The 16742-nt window shown below is 43.0% G+C and overlaps 1 protein-coding gene across 1 annotated transcript in view; it reads left to right on the top strand.

Moving 5' to 3' along the window:
• The window catches only part of PDGFRL (platelet-derived growth factor receptor-like), a 73950-nt gene that overhangs the window by 15208 nt on the left and 42000 nt on the right, over positions 1–16742 (top strand). Inside the window, exon 2 of the mRNA XM_010858370.1 lies at positions 5269–5566. Coding sequence (XP_010856672.1) covers positions 5269–5566 — 298 coding nt within the window. The remainder of the gene's footprint in view (positions 1–5268; positions 5567–16742) is intronic.

The following is a 16742-nucleotide window of genomic DNA, read 5'->3' as shown; positions in this document are numbered from 1 at the left end:
ATTGATGCTTTTGAACTGTGGTGTTGAAGAAGACTCTTGAGAGTCCCTTAGACTGCAAGGAGATCCAATCAGTCCATTCTGAAGGAGATCAGCCCTGGGATTTCTTTGGAGGGAATGATGCTAAAGCTGAAACTCCAGTACTTTGGCCACCTCATGCAAAGAGTTGACTCATTGGAAAAGACTCTGATGCTGGGAGGGATTGCGGGCAAGAGGAGAAGGGGACGACAGAGGATGAGATGGCTGGATGGCATCACTGACTCGATGGACGTGAGTCTGAGTGAACTCTGGGAGTTGGTGATGGACAGGGAGGCCTGGTGTGCTGCAATTCATGGGGTCGCAAAGAGTCAGACACAACTGAGCGACTGAACTGAACTGAGGTTAGTAAAGGACACCTCAAGGTGGCACCAAACGTCTTTGGTTTCTCTCTAATAACAAGACAGAAGGGGGAAAATTTAGACCTGTTCAGCAATAATGTCCCTAATATTTTATCTTAGTTCAAATGGCCTGGGTATTCAATGAATTTGTACCATTTAACTTAAGTTGGTTTCAACTTACCAAAATTTGGAGAGACTGTTTTAGATGGATATTTCCAAAATATACTTATTGCTATAGAGTTTACTAGAGTTCTTATCCCAGTTACACTTACTTAAAAATTTAATCGTATCAGGTTGACTTCCCTGTTGACAGATTTCATAACAAAAGCAATATGCACTTACTGACTTTCAGTAGCCCTAGGTACAATAAAAGTACTATACTTAATGTCGATCACTCTAAAGTCATTAGAGTGTATTAATGAAATCCATAAGCTTAAGCTAGCTTTAATACCAGATATTAATTAAATATTGAATATTTTCCAGATCACATGAACCCAAAATTTTCTGGTGAGCCTCTTCTGTGTTGCTGAGAAGGTATTTAAGTGCTTAGTTTCCTTGATGCCAATTAAATGCAGCTCATTTGCAAGTTAATTTTTACATAAAGACAGAACCAGAGATCTCATTGTTTTCTTGCTTGAATTGAAAATGAGCCCCCCCCACCCCGCCTTTTTCCCCTTAGTCTGGGAGACCACAGATGAATCAGATAGTTCCTGAAAGCTCAGGCAGGAATAGTTGCAAATGCAGAGGAAGGGACATTGCAAGCTCCTGTCTTTTCTTTTTGTTCTTTAAAAATGCCACCAAGTCACCTAAGGCTGGAGTCTCCAGCAGTGTGGGCTGTTTGTGGGCACAGTGGAGAACTTCAGCCTCGAAATACAATGTCAGCAGAGAATTCCAGGATAAGTTGGAATTAACTTCACAAACAAAGACGCCAATCACAAAACCTAAAGACACAAACTAGAAGCTTGTACGATGGAGGGGGCGACGGGAGTGCAGGGGTGAGGTCTTAGGGAGGAAGACAGAGAAGCTGTGTTCAGTGGTCCCGGAGGTGCCCAGAGCCCCTCCCAGATCGGGACAAGTACCCCGTGTTGAGTGTCTCGAAGTCTGTTACCAACCAGGGTTCTTGGTCTTCCCCAGTTGATAGAAACGGACTAGAGACCAGACAAAAAATTCAGGCGAGGCTTTACTGGGGCCCCTGCTGCAGCAGCGGGAAGTGAGAACAGCAGCAGGTTCCCTTGCTCACTCGCTGCCTGTGGAGGTGGATGGGTGAGTGCGTTCCTTGTACAGGGTGAGCGTAGGGGTGCATCCAGGGGTTGGGCTGGAGGGGTAGCTTAGGTGTTTTGCCCACCCCTTAGGTGGTGGTATGTGCAGGGGGCATGCGCACTACCCTGCTTTGGCTCCAGGTTCTTCAAAAGTGGCTTTTTTGCTCCCTTTGTATCTTTTGTCCAGAACTTGTCCCAGCTGCCCACGCACACGGTTATTTTTAGTCCTGTATGGTTTCTTTGCGTTTGGTTGCTGGAGGGGAGGTGTGTCAGATGCAAGCATTGCAGCGCGGCTGCTGAGGGCCCCAGGTCTCAGCCGGTCTCATGTCTACAATGTAAATTCTTATGTTTTTTAGGCCTTTAGAAAATATTTACATAGTCATCCTGAAGAGTCATATTCTTTAAAAAAGCTAGACTTGGAATTGGGGAGTCACTCAGTCCTAGGGCTTCTCCGTGGGGCCACTAGTCTCCTTGACCTTAGAGTCATCACTGTCCAATCATGGACCGATTCCACAGTCAGACAGCTGGATAGATGGATGGGGCTCTTTGGTCAAGAGGTCAAATGATTTTTCAGGGATGATAGCACATATTTAAAGGTATACTGATAATACACTGATCAAATGTTCCTGAATAACATCACCACAAAGGATCTGAGAGGCTTAGAATCAGGCAGATTACATGGGCTGCCTAAATTCTCTGGAATTTACACACAATTGTTATTTCTAATACCTTGACTTCCTGTTACATGATGAAGAAAACACCCCAAATCAGATATCAATACAGAGGTCCCTGACTCTCAGAGGCATAGTGTGGCAACGCCTGCAGGGCACAGATGGCTTGGGCAGCATAATGGTAAGCTTTTATTTTCTGCCTTAAGAAAAAGACAGTGACTTTCACCTATTGCAACACTGAGGCTTATGCTTCACAATTGCTATTGCTGCACTAGTGTATTTCTGTAGGTCTAATATGTTCCCAACAATTACACTTTTCCTTCTGGGAGGCTGTGGAAATGTGTACATGGGCGGCCCTGCCCACCCCCATCCGTCATGAGAATCCCAGGGTAAACATATGCGTAGGGTCTGGAGAAGTCTTGACAAACAGCAGGTTCAACAGCTTGTATTGGGGTGTGCCTTGGAGATGAAGGCTTAAGGGCACAGCTCTGTCCCCTGGAAAGACGGAGAAAGCACAGCAGGGTCCATGATCCAGAGGAACGAAAGTGGAGGAAGGATGGGGAGTAAGAAGAGCCTCAGATCTGGGGTAAGGAGAGGTTGCAAGTGAACCTGGAGTCCTGGATGGGACAGTGGGTTCAGAGCAAGGCAACCGAGCCCAAGGAAGGCAGCGAGCCGAGGAGCGGGATGTTGACCCAAGCTTGCAGTGGGGTCAGTTCCAGAGTCTGGGCTGAGCTGAACCAGGAGTGGAGGTCAAAGGGCTCCTGTTACAAAAGGCAGCATGCTGAAGAAGCCACATTCATCATCGCACAGTTGAGTACATGTCAGCTGAGTTTTTGGTACAAATCATCCCCGGAGTTTCAGATGGTAAAGAATCCTGCAATGCAGGAGACCCAGGTTTGATGCCTGGGTCAGGAAGATCCCCTGGAGGAGGGCATGGCAACCCACTCCAGTATTCTTGCCTGGAGAATTCCATGGGCAGAGGAGCCTGGAGGGCTACAGTCCATGGGGTTGCAAAGAGTTGGACATGACTGAGCAACTAGCACTGTGAACCCTTTCATAAGTGCATGGCTCCATGCAGCGCTCACCAACTGCACACACCCACGTAAGCAGCCCGCATCCAGACAGGGTCCCTCTCCTGGCCCCTCCTGGTCCCCCCCATCCCTCCAAGGAAGACCACCAGCTGACTCCCCACCTCACAGATAGAGATATGAAGTGTCTAAAGAACCAAGTTTCTGATATTTATAAGTCAGGCCACCTGCATTTCTGCCATCCTTTGAGAAACCACAGCCTGTGACCCTGGATTCGCTCCCTGGCAGCTACCCCTTCAGGAGGACGTGGTCTCAGCAGGTCCCACCCCTCACCTGTTTTGTTACCTGCCGGGCCCTCTGATGTAAGAGCTTGCAACCCTCGCCTTTTCCACCTCTTGATCCCAATTGGACTGTCTGTACTCTTGACCCCCCAAGCCCTTTGTACACCAAGGTAGTATTAGATAAAGAAGTACGAACATCAAAGAAGGCAAACATTTTTTCTCCTGACTTATCACATTTTCCCATTTTATAAAAATGCCCCATAATTCCCTCAATTAGCCAAGATTTCTGTAGTTGTCTGTTCAAAATATCTACAGACTCTTTATCTACAGGTAGTGAAACGGGAGTCAGGAGACCTGAGTTTACTCCCATGTTCTACCACTAATCAGCTTTCTGTGATGTGTATAACTTTTAAGGCCTCCTTTATTATTTTTGAAAAATTTGTAACGTAAGAACCTTAAATGATCTCTGAGGATCCTGTAAGTTTGGACATTTTATAATTCTGTGGACTTACAGCGAGGTCACCTTGGAGCTGATTCAGACGGTGGGGCAAACAAATCGCCTAGTCTCATCCTCCTTGCTGAGTGGACACAGCCCATGGCCAGGTGAGCTGGGTGGACAGGTGAGATTTCTGGAACCCAGCATCATTCCAAGGGCAGGCAGCATTGTCTGTAGAGTAGGGGAAAACAGCAGTAAGAAGACGGGCTCAAAACACACTGTTATATTTAAAGTGGATATACCTACTGTATAGCACAGGGAACTCTGCTTAATGTTACGTGGCAGCCTGGATGGGAGGGGAGTTTGGGGGAGATGTGTGGATATGGATATCTGTGGCTGAGTCCCTTCGCTGTCCACCTGAAACTGTCACAACATTGTTAATCGCCTATACACCAATACAAAATAAGAAGTTAAAAAAAAAATTACTCAAAGGCAGTCAGTTCTTATTTACCACCATTTGCCAGCAATTCTCAACAATGTGGGTGATAAAATACTCCTCCCCCTAATATATTTTTGTCGGCTAAGTTCTAAACCATGGCTGCAGTTCCCTTTGAGTTTTAATAATGTATATAATGTATGCTTTAAAAGAGCACAAGGTTAGTATGTATTTCTTACTAAGCCTTGTATCCTACATGGATACCATCCTAACACACACAGACGCCACTGTATGAATTCATTTGGAAGAAAGTTCGTGATGGTTTGAAATTTTCTGAGTGCATTTGGAGTGCAGTCTGTGTCTCCGCTTCCTGGAGACGATATATTCCTGAGTTTTAAGAGTGGGTTCAAAATGAACAGTGACAGCACTGAGATGCCAAGGACCAGAAACAGACCTTGAGAGGCTGTGGGTCTGCCCTTCTGGGGGGGCACCTTGGAGGCAGTGAGGCTGAGTGTGAGCTGCAGGGGAAGGCTGTTTTGTTGGGAAGTGTGAGTGTTCATTCACATGTGAAATATTTTGCTGAATTTGAACAAAACCTTTGAAGCTGAAATCTGTTTTTACTATTTGATTTAAATCTAAAGGATGAACCAAGAAAATAATGATTATTCCCCCAAAATAACTTTAAGAGGAAAAAGGTATTAAAAGTGATCTGTTTGGGGGGTTGAAGACTCTCGGTCTGTTGGCCACCAACGCCCACTTGTTCTCTCCTCACATTTATACCAGTTACTGGCCAACATCCTCCCAAGAACAAGCGTCCAAAGGAGCCAGGAGAGAACAGGATCAAGCCTACCAACAAAAAAGTGAAGCCCAAAATTCCTAAGATAAAGGACAGGGACTCTGCTGATCCAACGCCAAAGACACCGTCTATAATGACGCAAATGATGGATAAAGGTCGCTTCCAGAAACCCGCTGCTACCCTGAGCCTGGTGGCAGGGCAAACTCTGGAGCTTCGATGTAAAGGAAATAAAATCGGATGGAGCTATCCTGCATACCTCGACACCTTTAAGGACACCCGCCTCAGGTAAGCTTTAAATTTGTTGTAGCAATAGTTAAAACAGACATCTATTTATTTATTTTTGGCTGCGTTGGTCTTCACTGCTGTGTGCGGATTTCTCTAGTTGCCTCGCGTAGGGTTACTCTCTAGCTGTGTTCAGGATTCCCATGGCAGCGGCTTCTCTTGTCGCAGAGCATATGTTCTGGGGCACTTGGTCTTCGCTAGTTGTGTTGCTTGGAGTTAGTTGCCCCACAGCCTGTGGGATCCTCCCGGACCAGGGATTGAACCTGTGTCTCCTGCATTGGCAGGTGGATTCTTAATTACTGGACCACCAGGGAAGCTGGCCTTTTTATTTTTTCAACTTGTTTTGGGGTTAGGGATTTGGTTTCATACTCTTGTTTAATATCACATTGTGTCTGACATCTACCATTTCGTGTTAGTGGTTTATAAAAACAGAAGCTCAGTGAGCAAAAGCCACTGATTTTATTTCTTCACCCCATTAAAATTATTGCAAATTCTACCAACACTGGTTAAACAATGAACTGTTATAGGAAGCCATATGACAGATAGTTGAAACTGTGGTGTATAGAGGTAGACATTTAAGAATTCATATTGGAAAAAATAATGGATTCAATGCTTCATGTTATTGTTAAAGTAATTGTGATAAAAAACCGATTAAGGGGAGATTGCTATGAGGAATTTGACCAGAGATGAACTGCTTTTGAACATAAATTTTCACCAACAATGTAGGAGGGTTCCCTTTTCTCCACACCCACCCCAGTGTTTGTTATTTGTAGACTTTTTTTGCCACTTTATTTTTTTTAACTGAAGGATAATTGCCTTACAGAATTTTGTGGTTTTCTATCATATATCAACATGTTATTTGTAGACATTTTAATGATTGCCATTCTGACCAGTGTGAGGTGGTACCTCATTGTGGTTTTGATTGGTATTTCTCTAATAATTAGTGATGTTGGGCATCATTTCATGTGCCTCCTGGCCATCTGTATGTCTTCTTGGAGAAATGTCTATTAAGATCTGTCCAGTCTTCGATTGGGTTGTTTGCTTTTTGTTGTTGAGTTGTATGAGTTGTTTGCATATTTTGGAGATTAAGCCTTTGTCAGCTGTATAACTTGCAAATATTTTCTCCCATTCCTTAGGTTGTGTTTTCATTTTTTAATGGTTTTCTTTGCTATGGAAGAGTTTGCAAGTTTGATGAAATCTTGTTTATTTTTGTTTTCATTTCTGTTGCTTTGGGAGACTGACCTGAGTAAACATTGGCGTGACTTATGTAGAGAATGTTTTGCCTCTGCTCTCACCCAGAAGTATTATGGTGTCTTGTCTTATGTTTAAGTCTTTAAGGCATTTTGAGTTTACTTCTGTGCATGGTGTGATGGTGTGTTCTAACTTCATTGATGTACATGCAGCTGTTCAACATTCCCAGTACCACCTGAAGAGACTGGATGTTTTTTCCCCCTCTAATTTTATATTCTTGCCTCCTTTGTCAAGATTAATTCAACTTGGTGTGTGGATTTATTTCTGGGCTCTCTGTTTTATTTCTTTTATGCACATGTCTGTTTTTGTATCAATATCATATGGTGGTTTTTATTTTAAAAAAATTTTAAATTTGGAATGTAATTACTTCACATTAATGTGTTAGTTCCTGCTGTAAAATGTGAATCAGCCACATCTATATGTATACCCCCTCCCTCTTGAGCCTCCCTCCCCATCCACCCCCCACCCCCACCCCCATCCCACCGTCTAGGTCATCACGCAGCCCCGGGCTGAGCTTCCTGCTCTATACAGAAGCTTCTCGCTGGCTCTCTCTTTTACACACACTAGTGCATATGTTAGTGCTACTCTCTCAAGTCTTCCCACCCTCTCCTCCCCCTCCACTCGTGTCCATAACTCTGATCTCTGTGTCTGCACCTCTGTTACTTCCCTGAAAATGGCTTACCCAGTACCATTTTCTAGATTCCATAACTATGCATTAGTATATGATATTTGTTTTTTTCCTGCTGACTTCACTCTGTGTGACAGGCTCTAGATTTATCCATATCACTCCAACTGACTCCATTTCTTTCCTTTTTATAGCAGAATAATATTCTATTGTATGTATGTACCACATCTTCTTTATTCATTCATCTGTTGAGGGACATCCATGTCCTGGCTATTGTAAACAGTGCTGGAATGAACATTGGGGTACATGTGTCTTTTTGAGTTAGTGCACTGTTTTGATTACTCTAACTTTGTAGTATTGTCTGAAGTCTGGGAGAGTTATGCCTCCTGCTTTTTTTTTTTTTAGGATTGCTTTGGCAATTCTGGGTCTTTTATGGTTCCATATAAATTTGGAGATTATTTGTTCTAGCTCTGTGAAAAACTTCATGGGTAATTTGGTAGGGATTGCATTAAATCTATAGATTGATTTGGGTAGTATTGCCATTTTAACAATATTCTTCCAATTCAAGAGCGTGGGATATCTTTCCATCTCTTTGAATCCTCTTTAATTTCCTTTACTAGTGTTTTAGAGTTCTCCGTGTACAAGTCATTCACCTCTTTGGTCAGATTTATTCTTAGATATTTTATTTTATTTTTTGGTATGATTATTTGAAAATTATTTATTTGGGGCTGTGCTGGGTCTTCGTTGCTGCATGCGGGCTTTCTCTGGCTTTGGCGGGTGGGGGCTACTCTGGTTGCAATACGTGGGCTTCTTGGTGCGTGGCTTCTTTTGTTGCGGAGCACGGCCTCCAGGCTCGCAGGTTTCGGGAGTTGCAGCATGCAGACTCGGTAGTGGTGGTGCACAGTCTTCATTGCCCTGCAGCATGGGAAGTCTTCCCAGACGAGGGGGCACACACGAGTCTACTGCATTGGCAGGCAGCTTTTTAACCACTGGACATCAGGGAAGTCCTGGTATGATTTTTAAAGGCTTTTTTTTTTTTTTTTACATTCCCTTTCTGATATTTCATTGTTAGTGTAAAGAAATGCAATGGATTCTGAATGGTAATCTTGTATCCTGCTGCTCTGCTGAATTCATTTATTAGATCTGGCAGTTTTTTTGTGGACTCCTTAGCATTTTCTATACTTAGTATCATGTCATCTGAATATACTGACAATGTTACCTCTTTCCTTTCCAATTTGGATACCTTTTATTTCTTTTCTTTTTTTGGTCTGATTGCTGTGGCTATGACTTCCAATACTGTGTTGAATAGAACTGGTGAGAATGGTCATCCTTGTCTTGTTCCAGATTTTAGCCAGAAGGCTTTCAGCTTTTCACCACTGAGCATTATATTGGTTGTGAGTGTGTCATAAAAGGCTGTTACTATGTTGAGATATGTCCCTTCTGTACCCACTTTGGTAAGAATTTTTATCATGAATGGATGTTGAATTTTGTCAGGCTTTTTCTGCATCTATTGAGATGATCGTGTGTGTTTTTTTTTACTTTTCTTTTGTTAACAAGGTATATTACATTGATTAATTTGCATGTATTGAACCATCCTTGTGAACTTGGGATGAATCCCACTTGGTCATTGATAGGACCCACGTGGGGGCTCATAGTTGAAATGGCTCGTTATGTTGAATAAAGTCACAGTGATCCTTGGAACTGACCAAACTGCCCAAACAACATTCTATTTTCCCCCTGGCACCTACCTTCTCAAGGCTATGTGACCACCAGATTGTAGACCTCCAGCCACGTGATTGCAGGATTCAGCTACAGGCTAAAAATTAACCACCCCTTCAGAGATTTTTCACTGGTGGGGTATAAGAAAGACCCCGTCAGAAAGGGAGGACACTGGTTCTTCTCAAGGGCCAGTCACCCTCTCATTTTCCCTCTAAGAAATTTCCTTTTCTTGCCTGACCGCTCGGCTCATTCTCTTTGTCTCTGCACTTGCCTTATAGTCATGGTGTATGATATTTTTATATGCTGTGGAATTTGGTTTGCTGATATTTTGTTGAGAATTTTTGCAACAATGTTCATCAAGGTATTGACCATAATTTTCTGTTTTGGTGGTATCTTTATCAGGGTGATAGTGGTGGCTTCATAGAATGTTTTTGGGGGTGTTCCCTCCTTTTCAGTCTTTTAGAAGAGTTTGAGAAGAATCAGTGTAAGTTCTTTTTTGTATCCCAGGTAGAATTCACCTGTGAAACCATCTGTCCCTGGGCTTTTGTTTATAGGGAATTATAAAAAAAGAAAAAAATTACAGATGCTATTTTACTTCCAGTGATTGACCTGTTCAAATTATCTATTTCTTCTTGGTTTAATTTTGGTGGGCTGTATGTTTCTAGAAAGTTTTTTCATTTCTTCTAGGTTGTCAAATTTGTTCACAGTATGTTCTTATGGTTTTTTCTGTGCTCCATTTTCATTTTGCTTCTTTGGGTCTCTTTCTTTTCTTCTTGGTGAGTCTGATCACAGAGCTGTCAGTTGTGTTCACCCTCTCAAAGAACCAGCTCTTGGTTTAATTTATTTGTTTCTACTGTTTTTAAATCTGTTTTCTTCATTTCCTCCCTGATCTTTATTATTTCTTTCCTTCTGTTGACTCTAGGTTTTGCTTGTCTTTCTTTTTCTAGCCCTTTCCAGTGGTAGGTTAAGTTGTTGGAGATTTCTCCCCTGAAGACCTGTATCACTATGACCTTCCCTCTAAGAACTCCTTTTATTGCATCCGTAGATTTTGGGTGGTGTCTTCACTGTTGTTTGTCTCAGGGTATTTTTTTTAATTTCCTTTTTGATTTCCTCGTTGACCCACTGGTTTTGTAGTAGCATGTTGGTTAGTCTCCATGTGATCATTTTTTTCTAATTTCCTTTCCTGTGGTTGATTTCTAGTTCCATGCTGTTGTGGTCAGAGGAGATGCTTGGAATACCACCACTTTCTTAGGAGCCATACATTTGTCCTCTTGCCATCTCTGGTGTCACTACCCCAGTCCCAGGCACGTTACCCTTCATCACCACCAGTCTTGCAGTAACCACACCCAGGCTGGTCCTCCACCATCCTCCTCACTGCACCTAGAGTGATGCTTAAAAAATGCATGTCTGATTGTGACAATCCCCTGCTTAACACTCAGTGGGCCTCCACTGGGGAGGAAGTTCAACATCCTCACAGGACTCTGAGACGCTCCCTGATCCCCCCACCACACCCCCGTCTCTAGATTAGTGTCTTTGCTTTCATTGGTCCAAGTTCCTGTGACGTGGTCAAATGTACCAATCTCTTGGAGGCTTAAAACTTGCTGCTTTCATGGGCTGGACCACTCATGGCCCCTCTTCACCTGGCTGATTTCCTCCGGGAAGTTCATGTCAGGCCTCCCTGGGTTTATATCCTCATGGCCCCTGATGCGCCCTTTTTTTTTTCAATCCTCTTCACACTTTTATCTCCTTTTTTTAATCTGTGTTTTTCACTGAGACTTAGCTGCGTGCTTGGCATTTAGCTTTATCTATTGAATAACTGAATGACAATCCCTTTTTTTCACACACATACCTTGGAGAATAAATAATGTATGTGTATAAGAAATATCTCTCCATCTGTCTAACCTCTTGGACTAAGTCGTCTTTCACATTTTATTCTGAAGATACCCTTCTGGCTTCATGTGGTATGACCATGTAGTGTTTTTCCTGAAAGATTATTGGGTTAGACAAGGAGTGGAGGGTGAGAGAATGAGATAGTTTTTCTCATTTTCATTTCCACAATTGACATGTGTGTGTGTGTTGCTTGGAAGAGATTTGGCAGGATTTACTGTGTGTATGTATGTGTTCAATCACTCAGTAGTGTCTGAGTCTTTGCAACCCCATGGACTGTAGCCTGCCAGGCTCCTCTGTCCATGGGATATCCCAGGTAAGAATACTGGAGTGGGTTGCCATTTCCTTCTTCAACGGATTTTTCCAACCCAGGAATCGAACCCACATCTCTTGCATCTCCTGCATTGGCAGGTGGATTCTTTACCACCTGGGAAGCCAAGATTTACTACCATATATCTTTTAAATTAAATATCTTAATTTACCAAAGTCAAACTTACACACTTTTTTAAAAAACCAGAATTGAGCTGATTTAAATTTTTCTGAACAGCTAGCCTTTGACTTAGACAAACTATCCTAAACCTCAGTGATTTAGCCCTTGAATATTTCATGTTCTCTAAGAGTATTTTCAAAGTTATATTAGCCAAAATGTGTTTGAAAACATTTTAAGGACTCAAAGTGAAGTAAATATGAATCTAAATCAAAGAGAACTATCTTGGAGCTGAAAAAAACAAGTTTGACTTCACATTAAATAGGATTTATTCAAAACACAGTTAGGGCTTTATGAGAAAGTAAAGACAGATGTGGGCCCCCAAGGACTTTATGGAAAAATGTGAAAAATGTGAAAAACATTGAGTCAGACCTCTGTATCAAACAACAACACAATCACGATTTATTTGACACCAGAGATTCATCTAATCAGCTCTTGACATCTTTCCCGGGACATGGTGCCTTTGGATAGAGAGGTATTCAACCTGTGTTTTCTTTCCCTGTGGAGTGAGCTCTTTCCGGCTTTGTGAAAGCCTGGTCATTTTAACCAATTTGGGTGGCTTTCTGGAACCAAGTTTGCAGGCTACCACATTTGCCCTCATTTAGTCTTCTGACCAGAAGCGGGAGCTTGTTATGAAAACAGATCGGGCTGAGGCACTGCTGAATTGGAATCCCACCTTTCCCACTAACCTGCAAAGTGATCTTTGATCAATAATTTCCCTAGAACTCAGTTTCCTCATCTGGAATGTGGAAATAATATTGTGTGTGTGTGTGTGCGCGTGTGCACTCAGTAGTGTCCAACTCTTTGTGACCCTATGACCATAGCCCACCAGGCTTCTCTGTCCATGGGATTCTCTAGGCAAGAATACTGGAGTGGGTTGCCTTGCCCTCCTCCAGGGGATCTTCCCAACCTGGGGACTGAACCCACGTCTCTTGTGGCTCCTGCATTGGCAGGAGGATTCTTTACCACTAGCGCCACCTGAGAAGCCCTGGGGAACTAATACTATCCTTTGTAAATGCTGCCTGCATGCTAAGTCGCTTCAGTGGTGTCCAACTGTTTGTGATCCCATGGACTGTAGCCTACCAGGCTCCTTTGTCCATGGGGATTCTCCAGGCTAGAATTTTGAAGTGGATTGCCATGCCCTCCTCCAGGAGATCTTCCCAACCCAGGGACTGAATCTGTGTCTCTTGTGTTTCCAGCATTGGCAGGTGGGTTCTTTACCACTAGCGCCACCTGCGAAATCCAAATGCTGCCTGGCCCAATGGTAAATGTTCAATGCTGCTGCTGCTAAGTCGCTTCAGTCGTGTCCAACTCTGTGCGACCCCATAGACGGCAGCCCACCAGGCCCCGCTGTCCCTGGGATTCTCCAGGCAAGAACTCTGGAGTGGGTTGCCATTTCCTCCTCCAATGCATGAAAGTGAAAAGTGAAAGTGAAGTCGCACAATCGTGTCCGACTCTTAGCGACCCCATGGACTGCAGCCTACCAGGCTCCTCTGTCCATGGCAGGAGGAACATTTTCATTTCCTCCGACCATTTTCTATAATGTTCAATAAGTTGTACCTAATTGTTACTAGGCAACGCATATTTCTTACGTACAATAATCCAAGTGATCTTTTGGAACAGTTCATTCTGACCAGGAGTAGTACAAGTCAGGGAACTGTGCACCGCTGATGTGGCTTCTGATACGGAGGATCCAGGTAAGTTTCCACATGCCTTTCCCACTTTGATTTAATTGAGCAATTCTTTGAAATCTGAGCCTGTGTCCCTCTTCCCCCGTGAAATCCTAAGCCCGCTGAGGGTAAATCCTACATCTGATGGGTTCATCCTCAGATTCCCGGCACCTTGAAGAGTGCCTGACATACACCAGAAGTCAGGAGACAGTGTTTGGGTTCCCCGGGGGGTTAGTGGTCATGTAAGAAGTCAGTTTTCAATCACGCATTCACTGCACATTTTAAGATCATTACACTTAGTGCTAATGTTTGTCTCTACATTCCTGGAGAGGGAACGACAAAGTGTGAACATTATTTTATGTCAAGGAGGCCGAGCCACTGGGATCCAGCCCCGTGACCCCAGGAGCCGGAGTCAGGTGACCCTCTCTATCTCCCTGCTCTTTATCCACCTGCCCCCTCTGTCTCCGCTTCTCTCTTCATCTTAGGTTCCAAAGCCTGTCATTTCTACTAAACGCTTGAGCGCATCCCCAGTAAGTTATTTTGCCCTCTGGTTTTCTTTCATCCCCACTTGGAAATTTCCAACCCCAGATGAACCTGTTCACCTCCCTCCCCTCGTCAACATGTGAACCCTGAGCACAGCTGGAGGAAATGGCACAGCTGGCCCCACGGGTGCTGTTAGTCTGCGGTCATGTCCCCACGCCCGACAAAGCTGCGTCTGCTTCTCTAGAAAGCTCACGATTTCTCTCTTCTTAAACCTCTGATCTTCCCCCATCTCTCTCACTCTCCGCTAGTGCAACTCTCACCCAAGGCCCTGAGAAATTGGAGCCCTAGACTCGCCTCCCTGTGCTCATCACTCTTTCCCCTTCCCTGCTCCTACGATTATAGTGGAGGGGGGATCTCTCCTCTTGACAAAGGGTGAAGCTCCCCCTGAGACCTGGATCTCACGCTTACAAACCTTCTCAGGAGCCTTAAGACAGTTACTGCCTCCTATTCTGAGTCTTCAATCCCCCCTCCACCCCGACCCAGCACTCCTAGAAGAGGTCTTCTCTGTAAGTTTCCATATGAAGAAGCCCTACTTTGGCCCTACTCTGACCAACCCCCTCTATCTTTTTCTTTCTTTTTTAATTTTTAATTGAAGGATAATTGCTTTGTAGTATTGTGTTGGTTTCTGCCAAACATCAACGTGAATCAGTCATAGGTACACATATCTCCACTTCCTCCCACCTCCCTCCCCATCCCACCCCTCTAGGTTGGTACAGAGCCCGGAGTTGAGTTCCCTGAGTCATACAGCAAATTCCCATTGGCTGTATTTTTTACATATGGTATGTTTCCGTGTTACTCTCTGCATACATCCCACCCTCTCCCCCCGCATTGTGTCCGTAAGTCTGTTCTCTATATTTGTTTTTCCATTTCTGCCCTGCAAATAATTTCTTCAGTATAATCTTTCTAAATTCCATATATATGCATTAGTATATGATATCTGTTTTTCTCTTTCTGACTTTACTCTGTATAATAGGCTCTGGGTTCATCCACTTCATTAGAACTCAAATGCATTCCTGTTCATGGCTGAGTAATAGTCCGTTACATATGTACCACAGCTTCTTTATCCACCCATCCTTTGATGGACATCCAGGTTGCTGCCATGTTCTAGCTATGTGAATAGTGCTGCAGTGAACATTGGGATGTATGTGTCTTTTTCAATTTTGATTTCCTCAGGGTATATGCCTAGGACTGGGATTGCTGGGTCAGATGGTGTTTTTATTCCTAGTTTTTAAAGGAATCTCTATACCATCTTCCACAGTGGCTATATCAATTTACATCTCCACCAACAGTGCAAAAGGTTCCCTTTCCTCCACACCCTCTCCAGCATTTACTGTTTGTAGACTTTTTGATGATGGGCACTCTGATCTGTGTGAGGTGATATCTCATTGTAGTCTTGATTTGCATTTCTCTAATAATGAGCGATGTTGAGCATCTTTTCATGTGTTTATTAGCCATCTGTATGTCTTCTTTGGAGAAATGTCTGTTTAGGTCTTTTTCCAATTTTGTGATTGGGTTGTTTGTTTTTCTGGTATTGACTTGTATGAGCTGCTTGTATATTTTGGAAATTAATCCTTTGTCAGTTTTTTCATTTGCTTTTATTTTCTCTCATTCTGAGGGTTGTCTTTTCACCTTGCTTATAGTTTCCTTTGCTGTGCAAAAGCTTTTAAGTTTAATTATGCCCCATTTGTTTATTTCTGTTTTTATTTCCCTTACTCTAGGAGGTGGGTCAGAGACGATCTTGCTGTGATTTATGTCATCAGGTGTTCTTCCTATGTTTTCCTCTAAGGGTTTTACAGTTTCTGGTCTTACATTTGGGTTTTTAACCCATGTTGAGTTCATCTTTGTGTGAGGTGATAGGAAGTGCTCTGATTTCATTCTTTTACATGCAGCTGTCCAGTTTCCCCAGCACCACTTATTGAAGAGGCTCTCTTTGCCCCATTGTATATTCTTGCTTCCTTTGTCAAAAATAAAATACCCATAGGTGTGTGAGTTTATCTCTGGGCTTTCTATCTTGTTCTTTTTCTTTCTTTTATTAAAAATAAATTTTATTGAAGTATAATTGATTTACAGTGTTGTGTTAGTTTCTGCTGTACAGCAAAGTGAGTCATTATACTATTTCATATTTCTACTCTTTTTTAGATTCTTTTCCCATATAGTTCATTACAGAGCATTGAACTGAGGTCCCTGTGCTATACAGTAGGTTTTTATTAGTTATCTATTTTAAATATAGTAGTGTGTATATTTCAATCCCAGTCTCCCAATTTATCATTTCTTCCCTTCCCCCCACCACCTAGGTTACCACAAGACCATTTTCTACATTTGTGACTCTTTTTCTATTTTGTAAATCAGTTCATTTGTACCCCTTTTTTTAGATTCCACATATAAATTATAAAATATGATAGTTGTCTGTGTCTGACTTACTTCACTCAGTATGACATTCTCTAGGTCCATTCATTTGGAAAATTCAGCAGTGGCCACAGGACTGGAAAAGGTCAGTTTTCATTCCAATCCCAAATAAAGGCAATGCCAAAGAATGCTCAAACTACCACACAATTGCACTCATCTCACACACTAGTCTCCAAGCCAGGCATGAACCATGTACTTCCAGATGTTCAAGCTGGTTTTAGAAAAGGCAGAGGAGCCAGAGATCAAATTGCCAACATCTGCTAGATCATGAAAAAACCAAGAGAGTTCCAGAAAAACATCTATTTCTGCTTTATTTACTATGCCAAAGCCTTTGACTGTGTGGACCACAATAAACTGTGGAAAATTCTAAAAGAGATGAGAATACCAGACCACCTGACCTGCCTCTTGAGAAACCTATATGCAGGTCAGGAAGCAAGTTAGAACCAAACATGGAACAACAGACTGGTTCCAAATAGGAAAAGGAGTACGTCAAGGCTGTATATTGTCACCCTGCTTATTTAACTTCTATGCAGAGTACATCATGAGAAACACTGGGCTGGAAGAAGCACAAGCTGGAATCAAGATTGCCGG

The sequence above is a fragment of the Bison bison genome, unplaced genomic scaffold (assembly GCF_000754665.1).
Source record: "Bison bison bison isolate TAMUID 2011002044 unplaced genomic scaffold, Bison_UMD1.0 scf7180017864386, whole genome shotgun sequence".
Taxonomy (NCBI): domain Eukaryota; kingdom Metazoa; phylum Chordata; class Mammalia; order Artiodactyla; family Bovidae; genus Bison; species Bison bison.
This window is presented reverse-complemented; position numbering and strand designations above follow the sequence as displayed.